Source organism: Bos taurus, chromosome 11 (assembly GCF_002263795.3).
Source record: "Bos taurus isolate L1 Dominette 01449 registration number 42190680 breed Hereford chromosome 11, ARS-UCD2.0, whole genome shotgun sequence".
NCBI classification, from domain to species: domain Eukaryota; kingdom Metazoa; phylum Chordata; class Mammalia; order Artiodactyla; family Bovidae; genus Bos; species Bos taurus.
Window position 1 is genome coordinate 21,249,736 of NC_037338.1, and position 16,381 is coordinate 21,266,116.

At 37.9% G+C, this 16,381-nt stretch overlaps 1 protein-coding gene across 3 annotated transcripts in view; it reads left to right on the plus strand.

The window, feature by feature from the left end:
- Positions 1 to 4,709: 4,709 nt before the first annotated feature.
- The window catches only part of ARHGEF33 (Rho guanine nucleotide exchange factor 33), a 41,172-nt gene continuing 29,500 nt past the window's right edge, over positions 4,710 to 16,381 (plus strand). For all 3 annotated transcript variants that reach the window (XM_024999376.2, XM_059891727.1, XM_059891728.1), the window contains exons 1-5: positions 4,710 to 4,937; positions 5,258 to 5,379; positions 6,531 to 6,673; positions 10,011 to 10,070; positions 10,932 to 11,156. In XM_024999376.2, the coding sequence (XP_024855144.2) occupies positions 4,818 to 4,937; positions 5,258 to 5,379; positions 6,531 to 6,673; positions 10,011 to 10,070; positions 10,932 to 11,156 (670 nt within the window). In that variant the 5' untranslated portion in view covers positions 4,710 to 4,817. The remainder of the gene's footprint in view (positions 4,938 to 5,257; positions 5,380 to 6,530; positions 6,674 to 10,010; positions 10,071 to 10,931; positions 11,157 to 16,381) is intronic.

Genomic DNA, 16,381 nt, shown 5'->3' on the forward strand with positions numbered 1-16,381 from the left:
TCCTCTGTCGTCCCCTTCTCCTCCTGCCCCCAATCCCTCCCAGCATCAGAGTCTTTTCCAATGAGTCAACTCTTCTCATGAGGTGGCCAAAGTACTGGAGTTTCAGCTTTAGCATCACTCCTTCCAATGAACACCCAGGACTGATCTCCATCTGAGCCACAGTCAGCTCCTGGTCTTGTACTGTGACCTAAATCAGGTCACAGAAGTCAACACTAGAATGAGCACTATAATCTCCCAGGTCACTCCAGGTAGAATTCTGTGGACCAGGTGAATCAGTAGACACACTGACTGATCCTTAGCTCAATACACTGCCTTTTATTTGAATCCAAATCTATCCCTCTCCTTTTTGTCCATTGTCCATTGTCCATAACCCTCTCAAAGTCCACCCCAATCTCTTTTCCAGAGTCACACTGTGTTGATTTAGCCTTGATTACTTCATTTGGAATATATATTTTAAAATTATGATTTCATTAACATGAGAAGTGAGGGTTGAGCATCCCCCAGTTAAGGCAACAGATGTGGTAACAGCACAATTTAGTTCTAGTGCAACCCTTACACTAATGACTTGAACTTCAGCCATGTTTTTGGCTCATGTGTAGCCTTAGGAATGTAGACACTTTAACCATTTATATTACTTATGTTTCATATGTCTTATCTAAGACATGATTTTCCAAATACACTAATTTAGGACATTGCATGTCATACAGTATGTTTCCAAGAACATATACAACCATATTATTATAACTTTTCAAGCCTTCTGGTCAAATATATTTTGTATAATTATTAATTAATTGAATATATTCCAATATGGTATATTTTCCTTTGGGTCAATACTACCTAACATCCTTTGACTCAGTAATTTCATATTTAAGAATTATCCAAAGAAAATAACTGAAATATATACAAAGTTTTCAGTAAAAAGCATTATATTTCAATGCATTATCTTATATTGAAAAATTATAAATAACAAATTTATAACAAGGGTGAATGAGTAGGTAAACTCTGACACACTTGTAGTTTGGAATATCATATAGCCATTAAAATGTACACTTAGACAAACATTTGAAGGCTGAGGGGAAGGGCTTATAAGAATGTTATGCAAAAGGAAAGAAAAAGGAGGGCAGAATCAAAATATATCTTTTATGTGATTTCAACATGACAAATATGCATGCGTGTGTGCTCAGTCGTGTCTGACTCTTTGAGACATGATGGACCATAGCCCGCCAGACTCCTCTGTCCATGGAATTTTCCAGGTAAGGATACTGGAGTGGGTTGCCATTTCCTACTCCAAGGTATCTTCCTGACCTAGGGATCAAACCCCCTTCTCTTACATCTCCTGCACTGGCAGGTGAATTCTTTACCACCATGCCACCTAGGAAGCCAAAGCCAATGCTATTAATACTTGCATTTATATTCATAGCACAAAATAGAAGGAAATATACCAAAATGTTAATGGTTATATTAAAGTAATGAGATTTTGGGTGACTCTCTTTTTTTCCTTTTTCTCTGTAATAAAATTATTAATAATTTAAGAAAATGGGTTATATGCCCAAAGAAACTCTAACTGGAAAACTATGGGAACCAGTCCTACAGTAATAGGTTTCATCATCAAAATTTCCATTGAATGTTTTCTAGGATTTGTAAGCCCTGTTTAAGCCTCAGTCTCTTTTTACCATTGAGGCATGTTCTTCTAACTCCAGAGAAGCTATCTCTGCTAGACCTGTGTTGCATCCAGGGATAGATAAGATAAATTCCCACCACACCAGGCTTCCTATCAGCCTCAGTGTTGCCTGGTAAGAATGACTTGAAGGATCAATTTCTGCAGGGAGTGTAGAGGAGAAGGTTTGGGAAATTTACTCTTGACTGTTCAAATGACTCACTTTGTGTTTTAAATCACTGTGTTAAATTAATTGCAATGGGTTAATCCATTGCATTGAATTAACAGAGGCTAAAAATTAGGGAGTGGCAGCTGGCAGAAAGACCCCATTTCTTCTGTAGCAACCCTGATTTAGGGGGAAGCCAAAGCAATTACCCTGGCATTCTTGCCATCATGGGCTACTTCAAAATACCTGAGCTTTTGCTCCTGAAGAGCTTTTAGTCAGGTGTCACAGGAATTTGGCATAGCTTGTGGAGATTTCTCAAATCTTGATATTTAAAACTTTGCAGAGTTCTCAAAGCACAGGCCCATTCCCTACTTTTCTGACCTTAATAATGAGACAGAAGGGAAGGAGAAGTTTGTGTAAAAGACAAGTTGGAATAACTTGCTTAATTTATGAAAATTTAGTTTAAGGGATCTTTGGTGAAAAAAAAAATTGGAAGACAATGACTAAAATTCATCTTGAGAAGAGTTAAGAGCCAAGAAAGTAAAGGAAATTGAGAAACAGAAATTCATTTAAGAGCAGGAAATAGGAAGAATTCGGACTCCCCTCCCCTATTTCTTTGAGCCTAAGAAGCCCTCTGTGGTACCGTAGGCTTCCAAGTACAAGAGTTCCCTGAACCTGCCTCCGGTGGGAGCCCGCCTCCAGCGGCAGGATGGAGGGATCATAACCTCTCTAGAGCAGCTTCATGAAAAAATCAACGAGATGAGGAACGTGTTCAACTCGCTGGAGAACAAGGTAGACACCCATTTCTAATCCTGGGGGTGGGCTGTGGGCTGTTAAACAAGCAAGCTGGAGACAGAGCAGAGCAAATAAGTCCACGTCTTCAGAATATTTTTTTTTACTTACAAAGGAATGGCCAGTTGGTACCAGAAAACCAGTCTGTAGTAGCTAAAGGTTTTCAGAATCTCCCAAGCAACTTAAAAGTGACCTGTAGTCTCAGGTGTGTGATTGTACTCACTATGTATGGCATCCCCCGCCTGATCAGTGGTTGTGAAGCTGTTTATAAAGCAGTAGTGTTACTTCAGTGGCAGGTATCGAAGGAGCTCACAGTAACATATGGAAAGAAAATGGGCGCTCCTAGCTCAAAATGGTTTCAGAATTCCCAAAGTCCCTATATAACCTGGCTGTTAGTGAAATGTATTGATAGCTCTTAATATTTGGGAACTGGGGTTCTACAGGTGAAGAGAACCCTGCTGCTTCCTTTTGCCTCCTGGGCAAAATGCCACACATCCACCTAGGGGAGTAGTGAAAATGAAACCTATTTCTGTTGGAAAGTGGTTCCCTTTTTTTTTTCCAAGCAGGAAACATGAGTGAATGTGAGGTTTCCTTCCTTCAATTTTGAAACGTGCCTACGTTTTGCTTTGATATCACATGGCCATCGACTTCATTTTGCTCACAGAAGATGAATTTGTATAATGAAAATTACCAAATCAAATGTAGTTGATCTGGTGATTTAACCTAACATGACAACTGAATTAGGACATGTGCTGAAACCCATCACAGACATATCAAAATTAAAAGTGACTGGAATGAAATACAGACTGCTCATGTTGTTTCCCAATCTTTCAGCTCCAAACACCTGAGATGTCATCTTCTTTTTCCTCGGAATGATCTCCTTGATTCCTCTTATTTCCCCCTCCTCCAAGCCTTCTGTGAAGCACAGAGACCCACAAGCCCTATATTTTGAAAATATGGTACAGAAGAGTAATTCATTTTATACTTTGAGATGTCACACAAGTTGGAACCATTTGGAAAGGGTTTTTTAGGCTCCTAAAAAGTTCTGTTTTAAAAAGTAATCTGGAGTAAGCATTTCTATACTTAGCAGAATGTAAGATCATAAAAATCATGTAAGTAATGTTATTATTACCTTATTGTTATTATCTGAACCTTTTATTTGTTGAAAATGCTTTTTTCATTGACTCAATAAATAAAACTGAACTTTAGAAGTGCTCCATTTTCTCCACATTTCTGTTTGCGCTTAGCTTTCTGATTTGCCATTTCAAGGGGGAAAAGCATTAAAATTTCTTGAATACTTTTTACATACCAAGCATAAGCTGTGGTAGGTACCTTACCTACATTTATTCATTTAATTCTCAAGACAGTCCTGTGAAATATTATCCTGGCTGTATTATGGATGAGGAAATTGCTACAAAGAGGCTAACCAACTTGCCTGAGGTTTTAGTACTTGTAGGAGAGTTGCTAGGATTTATACCCTACCTGACTCCAAAATTGACACCCTTTTCATGGTTGGAAGGTGACAATAAAAATCCAAGTGTGCATTCCTACATGACCAGGCTTGACAGCTGAAGACGACTCTCGTCACTATCAGTGTGCTGAGTTTCTACCATTGTAGGTTTTCCTGCCCCTGGAAACACCATAATCCCCTTTTTCATTATATCATCCAAGAATATTAAAAAAAACTTCTTCCCTTTCAAAGAAATATTCAGATATGCTTAATTATTACTCTTTTTATCATTACATTTTTTTAAGGGAAAAAATAACTGAATTTCTTCAACATCCTTTCTTGCATGGAATTCAAAGAGTTACTGATCAACACTGTCTTTCACATGCATAGCTTGCTTTTAAAGTAAATCTCTTTTTAATCAAAGGTGTTTGAATAAATAGTAAGTTGCAGGAACACTTGCAAACAATAAATTGGTTGCTTTTTTATCACTATCAAGCTTCAGTATGAGTGATATAAAGAAGACCCACTTTTCCCTAGACAAATGGGGCCAAGGTGCCTTAAGTTGTGTACACAACAGTCTTCTAGTAAATGAGTTTTGTACATGTTCAAGAGCCTGGTTTTGCAAACAAAAGAAACATCCAAGGGATCAGAGATACCATTCATAATAATTTATAGCAAATTGAATATACTCTTTGTGTATTATTTAGTTGCAGGCTCTAGCCTCTGAACTCAAAACTGGCTTCACAGAAGCAATGCAAGAACTGTCAAGAATTCAACATGGAGAATATGCTTTGGAAGAGAAGGTTAAGAGCTGCAGATGTTCCATGGAAGAGAAAGTTACTGAGATGAAGAATTCATTGAACTATTTTAAGGTAGGTCCTTCTTCTATTTCCCTCCTAGAGATTTCTGGTCATCTTAACAGAATTAAAAAAAAAAAAAAAAAAACTTGCCTTTTTGCCTAGCAACCAAATACAAGAATTTTCCTCTGGCCCATTCATTAACTTTCATGGGAAAATATCATATTTTACTTAGTTGGATCTCTATGTCAAAATTAGAAGCTACAATAGAAGTAAAGTTTTCATTTCTCATTCATCATTTACTATGTATTAAAAGTTTTCTGTGTACTAGATATTATGTTATATACTTTACCTTCATATACCAGATTAAATACATATCAATTCTTATTTTTTAGGAAGAGCTAAGCAATGCCATGTCAATGATCCAGGCCATCACTTCCAAACAAGAAGAAATGCAACAGAAAATTGAACAGCTTCAACAGGAGAAGCGAAGAGAATCTCGAAAAGTTAAAGCCAAGTGAGTGTCTGACCAAAAAACTGACCAAAGGCAAACGTATAAGCCACGGCTCATAGACAGGCACCAGAAACAGCTTTCCCTCTATTGGTGGACAGCTGGCCACTGGGCTCCATGGACCAGCATGTGAGAGAGGTTATGCAGCACAGAAATGAATGGTGGGACTTCTCTGGCAATCCAGTAGTTAAGACTCCGTGTTTACAATGCAGGGTGCAAAGGTTCAATTCCTGGTGGGGGAAACAGGAACAGTAGCAGAAAACACACTTAATGTAACTGGAAGGTAAATGAAAATGACATCAAGTGGCATGTAGAATTTAACTGTAAAAACATAAAATAACAACTAGAAAGTTAAAGTGTTAGTCACTCAGTCGTGTCCAACTCTTTTTGACCCCGTGGACTGTAGCCCACCAGGCCCCTCTGTCCATAGAATTCTCCAGGCAAGAATACTGGAGTAGGTTGCTATGTCCTTCTCCAGGGGATCTTCCCGACCCAGGGATTGAATCTGGGTCTCCTGCATTGCAGGCAGACTCTTTACCAACTGAGCCACCAGGAAAAGAACAACTAGAAAGATATATTTAAATTATGATTTTTGTGCTAAGATAGTGGGGTCACCAGTGATTTTGTTAGATTTCTGAAATTTCTCTAATACTATTCTTATTTTACTTTGACCATTGAAAATAAATTTTTGTTAAACAATATCCCAACCAGGCTGAATTAAGTAAAGCTTCACCACTAAGTAGACATAATCTTCATTGTTACATGTTTTAATATGATCAAATTTCAAATATAACTAATATTTGTGTGACCCTGGAGAATGGTTCAGTGTTTTCAATCGAGTACCTGCTCCTTCCTGCTACCTTTGTGTTGCTTTGTGAAGAGAATGTAAATTATCCCAAGAAATTGTTCCTGCTGTAAACTCTGTAACAGGGAAGCTAGCAACAGAAAAATAAAAATGCAGATATTATAATTAGAAGGTGAATTGTAGGTATTTGGTGATGAGTTGCGTTGACTCATATGAATTGCTAGTATTCAACTGTGTTTAATTTACAAAAAGTGCAATTTTGTATGGTTCAGAAATTTTCTTGACCTGTTCTGAACTGACTCTTTTCTTACCCCATCACTTAATAAGAGCCTTTTTTCTTTTCTTGTGTTAGGAAAACTCAGAAAGAAGAACATGGATCACAGGCTGGACCTGCTCAAGCACAAGGAAGTCCCTTCCGTTCCATCAACATCCCTGAGCCTGTTCTTCCAAGTGAAGATTTTACAAACCTTTTGCCTTCTCAGGCCTATGAAAAAGGTACAGTTCACACATCATATTGAATTAGCCAGGTAGTTCTCCCTTGGTTCCTAGGACTTCAGTAACATTGAGAATAGGCTTATAGCCTCCATCTTTATTAGATGAAAATGGTGTTATTGCTCAGGATTTTTGCTTTTGTAACTGGAATGTAGAAGAATTCAGAGGATCTAAGAGATGGAGAGAGTCTGCCCAAATTTAAAAGATTTACTTTTGAGGGCAAATACTAATCTGGGTATTCTAAGTTTCAAACGGGTTGGAAATAAGTTATTATACAATAATACTATACGAGCTGCCGTAGAAAAAAAATTTTTAATTATTCACTGTAATAAATTGTTTTATTTTCTACATTACTTCTCAATCCTTACCTCTCTGCACAGATGGAAAATTGTGTTCTTTTTTTTTCCAGCAAAAGTGTCACAGATATGAGAAAGTTATATCTGCTCTAACAGGCAGGCATTGATGTCAGTGATAACCTAATTCTGTACTCTCCTTTCTCTGGAAAACGGATCTGGTGGTGTTTGTGGGCTGAAACAGCCACAGCCACATCACTGAAAATAATCAGAAAATATCTGTATGTAGCAGTCCTGAAGAAAATGGCTTTCCAATAGACATTGCTAAGCATGTTTGCTACATCTTTGTATCCTCAACAATATAAGCAAGCACCTTATATGCAGGAGCATGAATGGAGATACTAACATTGTTTGGATAAATTTTCCTGTTTTTTAGGTCTCATGTTGAAAATTTCCAAAAGAGGCTCAATAAATTCTAGACCAACTGTAATCTCCTCAAGAGCAGGACTGGTGGTTTTCCACCCTTATGGCTTAAGAAACAATGTAACTCATATATTCAAAGATAATAAATCTGCTTTGGATAATTTAAAAATCTTAATCAAGTGGCTTTTAAGTGGTATTAACTTCAAAGTACAGATTTGCTTTTTTATTTTTTTATCCATTTGAGTAGTTATTTTAGAGACTCAATAGGTGCAGCCTAGGAAAACTCACTTGCTCCATCTAGGGAATGGGTTCATCACAGGTGGCTCTGTGTTTTTTGCTCCATGGCATAAACAACACAGCATAAAATGAAGATGTTGTTAGGGAAGAATGTAGAATGGGCTTGGAAGGTAGAAGTCAGATCAGAGTTAAGTCTGGGACAGCCGACCATATGCACAAGATAAAAAATTAAAAGTTATATTTGCAAAGTGCCCAGATGCATGGCAAATTCTCCTTCTTTCGTTATTATTTAGGCATGGCTTATATAATATAGTTTATTCTACCTAGTTGCTATACAAATTTGGGGATAATATGCCATAGTAAGACATTCTGGATATGATTGGTGATAGTTTATGTTAAAACTTGAGGTCAAAGGACCAAACTTTCAGAAGGGGTTGGCTTCAGTTCAGTTCAGTTCAGTCGCTCAGTCGTGTCCAACTCTTTGTGACCCCATGAACTGCAGCACGCCACGCCTCCCTGTCCATCACCAACTCCCGGAGTTCACTCAAACTCACATCCATCGAGTCAGTGATGCCATCCCGCCATCTCAGCCTCTGTTGTCCCCTTCTTCTCCTGCCCCCAATTCCTCCCAGCATCAGAGTCTTTTCCAATGAGTCAACTCTTCGCATGAGGTGGCCAAAGTACTGGAGTTTCAGCTTTAGCATCACTCCTTCCAAAGAACACCCAGGACTGATCTCCTTTAGAATGGACTGGTTGGATCTCCTTGCAGTCCAAGGGACTCTCAAGAGTCTTCTCCAACACCACAGTTCAAAAGCATCAATTCTTTGGTGCTCAGCTTTCTTCACAGTCCAACTCTCTGCTGCTGCTGCTGCTAAGTCACTTCATTCGTGTCCGACTCTGTGCGACCCCATAGATGGCAGCCCACCAGGCTTCCCTGTCCCTGGGATTCTCTAGGCAAGAACACTGGAGCAGGTTGCCATTTCCTTCTCCAATGCATGAAAGTGAAAAGTGAAAGTGAAAAGTCGTGTCCGACTCTTCGCGTCCCCATGGACTGCAGCCTACCAGGCTCCTCCGTCCATTGTTAATTATAAAATGGTGCCATTGTTATCCATTGACCCCAAACTCAGTATCTTAAAATAGCAACATTCATTATATCACAGTTTCTCTGAGTTGGGAATCTTTGCACAGCTTAGCTGAGTGCCTCTGGCTCAAGGTCTCTCATGAGGTTGCAGTCAAGGTGTTGGCCACCCGCTACCCTTCCTTCTATCCATCCATTCATCTACACTTTCATCCATCCATTCACCTCAAGCATTGATTTAGGTGGTGGGATGTCATAATGAACAAGAATTTCTAACCTTCAAGGAGCTGTTGTTCTGAAGGAAGCAGACAATGAACAAGACAAAATATGTAGTATGTTAGATAGTAATCAGAAGACAAATAAGGAAACACGGGTATAATTTTAGAGAGGGTACCAGGTAAAGACCTGAAGGAAGTGAGAAAGTAGGTTTATGGATATCAGAGTGGAGAAAGGGACCAGCCCCAAGGTACCAGGAGGAACATCACTGATGTGCTCAAGAAATTGCATAAGACCAGTGGGGCTAAAAGCAGAATAAACAGGGAAACAATAGGAGATGGGTTTTTTTAGAAAAAGAGAAAAAACAGCAGGCAGGGGAGGGAGGCAGATATTTTAGGGCCTTAAGATAATTCTAAGATCTTTGGTCTTTGCACAGAAATGGGGAGCTGTTGGAGGGCTAAGAAGAGGCTTGACAGGGTCTGACTTACATTTTAAAATCATCTTTCTGGCTCTGTTTAGCATTACCATCCTTACCATCATAGTTACGTAATCATTTAGCTCTTGCTGTGTGCAGTTTAGAAATGTTATCTTATTTAATTCTTATGGCTATCTATGAGTTAAGTTGGAGACGGCAATGGCACCCCACTCCAGTACTCTTGCCTGGAAAATCCCGTGGATGGAGGAGCCTGGTAGGCTGCAGTCCATGGGGTTGCTAAGAGTCGGACATGACTGAGAGACTTCACTTTCACTTTTCACTTTCATGCATTGGAGAAGGAAATGGCAACCCACTCCAGTGTTTTTGCCTGGAGAATCCCAGGGACAGGGGAGCCTGGTGGGCTGCCATCTATGGAGTCGCACAGAGTCAGACACGACTGAAGCGACTTAGCAGCAGCATGAGTTAAGTATTAGTTATATCTTTGTAGAAATGAGAGACTAGTATTTGCCATACTCTATTGTAATTTTTTTTTTTTACTGCTCTGGCTTCCCCAGTAGAAGGTAAGCCCTGTGAGACTATCCCAGTTCTTAGTTAGTAGAAGGTGCCAGTCTATGTTAGTGGAATGAATATTGATTGAAAGCTTTCCTTCGTCTGCAGCACAAGAGACCAGATCCATGCACGTAGGAGACAGCAATGTGAAGGGAATGATGGGTCCTGGTAAGTGGCTCTTCTTCAAGTTCTCTTTTCTTCTAACAGCCTCACCCTTTCCCTTCTTCTACCTTTCCTGCTTCTACGCCCTCAGTCCCAAACCAGGCATGAAAGAAGTCAGGCAAGATAAAGCACTATGTTTTTAGTAATATTCCAAGATGTATGCTGGAGTAGGTCAGCAACTCAGAGGGAAGGGGAAGGGAAGTTGAAGACAAAATTGGTCTTCTTAGTTCCTTCAGGCTTGTTTCAGTTACCACTGAACTAGAACTTGCTGAGAACTCACAAGTGCAGGTGGAATGACATTTACGTTTTCTGTGGACCACACATCTTATAGTTTATGTAATTTAAAAGTTATCTAGGAGATAATTCACCAGAATTTTATAAATTATTTCATCTCCCCTCCCTCCCTTCCTCCTGCCTTTTGGAAATATACTATCATCAGGGCCAAGGAGGACAAATTCCAAAACACAACACTGTCTTTGGTACCCTTCTTCCTGCTCTTTCTGTGTTTTCTCCTCAGGTGTGCTCACCTGAAAGGAAGAAATATGAAGAATCAATACATATGACTATAAATTAGTTTTGTTATTACATTTTATAAAATAAATAATTTATACATTAACTAATTTATATTTTATTTTATAAAATTTATTTTTTTAAAGTCATTCAGTACAGTCTGTGTGCCAAGAATTAAGTATATAGACCAGAAACAGAGAAAGGTGATCTTTTGTAACCGTGGAGACTTTTAATTCTTAATTGATATGTTTAACCCTCAAAGGATAGTTGTACCCAAGCAAAGGCATAATATTTTTGAGTTAGTAACAAATATAATTAAAAAAAAGTCAGAACTTGATGGCAGATGTTATTTTTCAGGAATGACCCCAACAACTTCAGAAGCAGAAGAAAACCTTAAACCTTGCCTCTCAGCTGACATCCAACCCAAGAGTCATCTACCACCTGGTGTGTGGAGGCAGCCTAAGGAAGCTAAAGACTGGGGTGAAGAATACGTCACAAAAGACCACCCAGATAAACTCAAGGAAGTGAGCCAGGGCAGACATAGCTCCTTGGAAAACGTTTTATGTGAAACTTCTTTAGCTGGTAAGTCCAAAGGGGCAATGTAGGCTGAAAATGTAAAAAACAAGAAACCTAAGGGCTGGAATCCTTGCAATTTAGATGCAGTGGACCTATGAGACAATTGAGCTTCTGGTTTCCTTTTGAGATGAACAAACTGAAGTCTTTAGTGGTAAAGGGACTCACCTGAGGTCACACGGCCAACTGGGACTACCACCTTGATTCTGGGTATCCATGACACTTAGTATTGTACCGCTCTGGGAGAAAAGGCATAAGGTTAGTGGAGAAGAAGGCAGAATTTTGTAATGGATTTATTCAGTGATATGGAATGTTCAACATATGAATCTTGTATCAGGGGTTCACCACCAAAATGTCAAATACTGCAATGAGGTCTGTTTTTCCCTTCCTCCTTTTTTCCCTCTTTATTGTCTTTCTTCAAATGATAAATCATCACAGAGCACTTAGCACATGTCTGACAATGGCAATTCCAACTGTTGTTTTTAATTAATTAATTTTAATTGGAGGCTAATTACTTTACAATATTGTAGTGGTTTTTGCCATACACTGACATGAGTCAGCCATGGGTGTACATATGTCCCCCATCCTGAAGCCCGCTCCCACCTCCCTCTCCATCCCATCCCTCAGGGTCATCCCAGTGCACCAGCCCTGAGTGTCCTGTCTCATGCATTGAACCTCGACTGGCAATCTATTTCACATATGGTAATATACACGTTTCAATGCTATTCTCTCAAATCATCCCACCCTCACATCCTCCCACAGAGTCCAAAAGTCTGTTCTTTACATCTTTGTCTCTTTTGCTGTCTCACATATAGGGTCATCATTACTATCTTTCTAAATTCCATATATATGCTTTAATATACTGTATTAGTGTTTTTCTTTCTGACTTACTTCACTCTATAATAGGCTCCAGTTTCATCCACCTCATTAGAACTGATCCAAATGTGTTCTTTTTAATAGCTGAGTAATATTCCATTGTGTATATGTACCACAGCTTTCTTATCCATTCGTCTGCCAAAGGACATCTAGGCTATTGTAAACAGTGCTGCAATGAACATTGGGGTACATGTGTCTCTTTCAATTCTGGTTTCCTCAGTGTGTATGCCCAGGTGTGGGATTGCTGGCAGTTCTATTTCCAGTTTTTTAAGGAATCTCCACACTGTTCTCCATAGTGGCTGTATTAGTTTGCATTCTAACCAACAGTGTAAGAGGGTTCCCTTTCTCCATACCCTCTCCAGCATTTATTGTTTGTAGACTTTTTGATAGCAGGCATTCTGACCAGCATGAGATGTTATCTCATTGTGTTTTTGATTTGTATTTCTCTGATAATGATTGATGTTGAGCATCTTTTCATGTGTTTGTTAGCCATCTGTATGTCTTCTTTGGAGAAATGTCTGTTTAGTTCTTTGGCCCATTTTTTTGATTGGGTCATTTATTTTTCTGGAATTCAGCTGCATGAGCTGCTTGTATATTTTTTGAGATTAATTATTTGTCAGTTGCTTTGTTTGCTATTATTTTCTCCCATTCTGAAGGCTGTCTTTTCACCTTGTTTATAGTTTCCTTCATTGAGCAAAAGCTTTTAAGTTTAATTAGCTCCCATTTGTTTATTTTTGCTTTTATCTCCATTACTCTGGGAGGTGGGTCATAGAGGATCCTGCTATGATTTACATCAGAGAGTGTTTTGCCTATGTTTTCCTCTAGGAGTTTTATAGTTTCTGGTCTTACATTTAGATCTTTAATCCATTTTGAGTTTATTTTTGTGTATGGTATTAGAACGTGTTCTAGTTTCATTCTTTTACAGGTGACCAGTTTTCCCAGCACCATTTGTTAAAGAGATTGTTTTTTCTCCATTGTCTATTCTTGCCTCCTTTGTCAAAGGTGTCCATAGGTGTGTGGATTTATCTCTGGGCTTTATATTTTGTCCCATTGATCTATATTTCTGTCTTTGTGCCAGTACCATACTGTCTTGATGACTGTAGCTTTGTAGTACAGTCTGAAATCAGGCAGGTTGATTCCTCCAGTTCCATTCTTCTTTCTTAAGATTGCTTTGGCTATTTGAGGATTTTTGTATCTCCATACAAATTGTAAAATTATTTGTTCTAGTTCTGTGAAAAATACCATTGGTAGCTTGACAGGGATTGCATTGAATCTGTATATTGCTTTGGGTAGTATACTCATTTTCACTATACTGATTCTTCCAATCCATGAACATGGTATATTTCTCCATCTATTTGTGTTATCTTTGATTTCTTTCATCAGTGTTTGATAGTTTTCTATATATAGGTCTTTTGTTTATTTAGGTTCCCTCCAACCGTTTTATAGGAGGTAATTTTTAATTTTTTATTATCAAATACATGAAAACTGAATAACACTAAAAGTTTTATTGTGAAAATCAGTAGCACTTTAAATTCTTTTGACATATTTTTTTCTGGTGCTTGTTTCCATGTTTTAAAAAGAGTTTATGCTGCTATTTTTTTCTATTGGTACATTGCATGCGTGCTAAGTTGCTTTAGTCATGTCCAACTCTTTGTGAACCTATGAACTGTAGCCCGCCAGGTTCCTCTGTCCATGGGATTCTCCAGGCAAGAATACTGGAGTGGGTTTCTGTGCCTCCTCCAGGGGATCTTTCCAACCCAGAGATTGAATCTGCATTTCTTATGTCTCCTGCATTGGCAGGTGGGTTATTTCCCACTAGCACCACCTGGGGATACACAGACCTGTATAATATGAGAAATATATTGGGTTGGCCAAGAAGTTCTTTTGGGTTTTTCCATAAAATCTTACGGAAAAACCCAAAAGAACTTCTTGGCCAATCCAACATTAATATTTCTAATAATAGAAATATTATCTCATAAAGTTCTTTCATACACCTTTTCAGGCAATACCCACCCACAGAACCACTACTCTGACTTCTGTCGCCATAAATTAGTTGTGTCTGTTCTTGACTCCATAAAAATGGAATATTACAATATGTAGTTTTTTCATGTCTGGCCTCTTTCTCTCAACATAGCATTGCATGTAATTCATTCAGTAATTTATTCATTTTTATTAATCATATTGAATGAATTTACCATAATTTGTCCATTCTCTTGTTGCTAGACATTGGATTGTTCCAATTTAGGGCTACTATGAATAAAACTGCTATGAACATTCTTGCACAAGTCTTTTTTTTTTTAATGTATGCCCTCATTTCTCTTGAGTGTACACCTAGGAGTGGAATCTTTGGATTATAGGATAGGATTATGTTTAACTTTAAAACACCAGCAGTTTACCAGTTGGAACATTTTATACTCTTACCAGCAATGTATGAAACTTTCCAGTTTTTTTACATTCTTCTCAGTATTTAGTATGATCAGCCTTTTAAATTTGAACCATTCTGTGGGTGTGTCCTGTGTCATATTGCAGTTTTAATTTGCACTTCCCTGAAGACTAATGATGTTGAGCATCTTTTCATATGCTTGTTGACTATTTGTATAATTTATTTTATGACGTACCTATTTAAGTCCTTTGTCCAGTGTTTAAATTGGGTTATCTTTTTATTCTCTATTAGTAGGGTTTTTTTTTTAATATATTTTGAATATGAGTTCCCTGTAAGATATATGTGTTGAGAATATTTTATTCTATTCTCTGCCCTGCCTTTTCACTTTCTTGGTAGTCTTTTGATAATAGATATTTTTAATTTTAATGAAGTTCAATTTATCAATTTTAAATGTTTAAAATAGTTTGTGACTTATGTGCCCTTGCAAAATATTTTTGCCAGTTCTAAGGTTATCAAGATATTATACTATGTTTTCTTATAAAAATCTTTATAGTTTTAGCATTCACATTTAGGTCTATGACTCATATTGAATAAATTTTGCTGTGTGGTATGAATCCAGATTCATTTTTTTCCCATATGGGTATCCAGTTGCTTCAGCTCCATTTATTGAAAATGCCTTCCTATTCTCACTGAAATGAATAGGAAAAGCCAAGTCATCACATATATGTGGGTCTAACTCTAGACTCTAAGGCTTCCCAGGTGGTTCAGTGGTAAAGCATCTGCCTGCCAATGCAGCAGATGCTGGAGACATGGGTTTGCTCCCTGGGTCTGAAAGATCCCTTGGAGAGGATAGTGGCAATCCAGTCCAGTATTCTTGCCTGGGAAATCCCATGGACAGAGGAGCCTGGTGTGCTACAGTCTATGGGGTTGCAAAAGAGCTGGCCACGACTTAGGGACTAAAAAACAAATTCTACTCTATATTCTTTTATTCTGATTAGGAGAGAATTGACATCTTGACAGTACTGATATTCCAGTTGAAGAACATGGTATATGACTCTTTTTACATGGGTCTTCTTTAATTTTTCTTAGCAATGTAACAAAGTCTATCACTGACATTTTTTTAAAACAGCATTTGCCCTAGAGACCTCTGTTATCCTACTGTATTCTGACTCACTGCACTGCTGCCCTCCTGGGACTTCCTGTGAATTCCCTTAAAATTCCTCCTATGTTAGATTTCTATTCAGGGTTTTGTGGAGGTTTTTTTTTTTTTTTTTTTTGCATATCCTTCTCAGTTTCTTGGTTTACTACTTGTTTTGATGGAACACATAGCCTGGTAGGTTCCACATAATTCATTGGCTATTTAGATGAATACAAAGTCATTTTCCATTATCATTTTGAAGCAATTGTTCCACTGTCTTCTAAATTCTAATATTGCCAGTGAAAAATCCAATATCATCTAATCCCCAGTCCTTTGTATGTTACCTGATTTTTCTCTCTGGTAACTTTTAGGATCTTCTCTTTACTTTGGTGTGCTAAATTTTCACAGTGATTTGGTATATTTTACAGTGATGTGAGAGTTTTTTTTTCATTAATTATACTGAATGCAAATGGGCCCTTTCCTCTGGAAATACATGTCCTGGTATTTTTTGTATTATTAATTTGATAATATCTTCTCATTCATTTTCTTTCTTTTCTCTGAAACTTCTACTAGTTTGATATTGGATCTCCTGGACTGATTTTCTCTATTACTGCCTTTTTTGGTGGGGAGGGAAATGGAGGCAGGTGTACAGATTTCCTTGACTTTGTCTTCTCCTCTTTTAAAAAAGCCAAAAAGTTTCTTTTTTCCTGGATTGTTTTTAAAATATAGGATCCTGTAATTATTAAGTGGGCAGAACATTTTTGGTAACTCTTTGAGGATATTAATTATAAGATTTTTTTTAAAGGTTTCTTTTTTTTTCCTGCATTGTCTCTATTT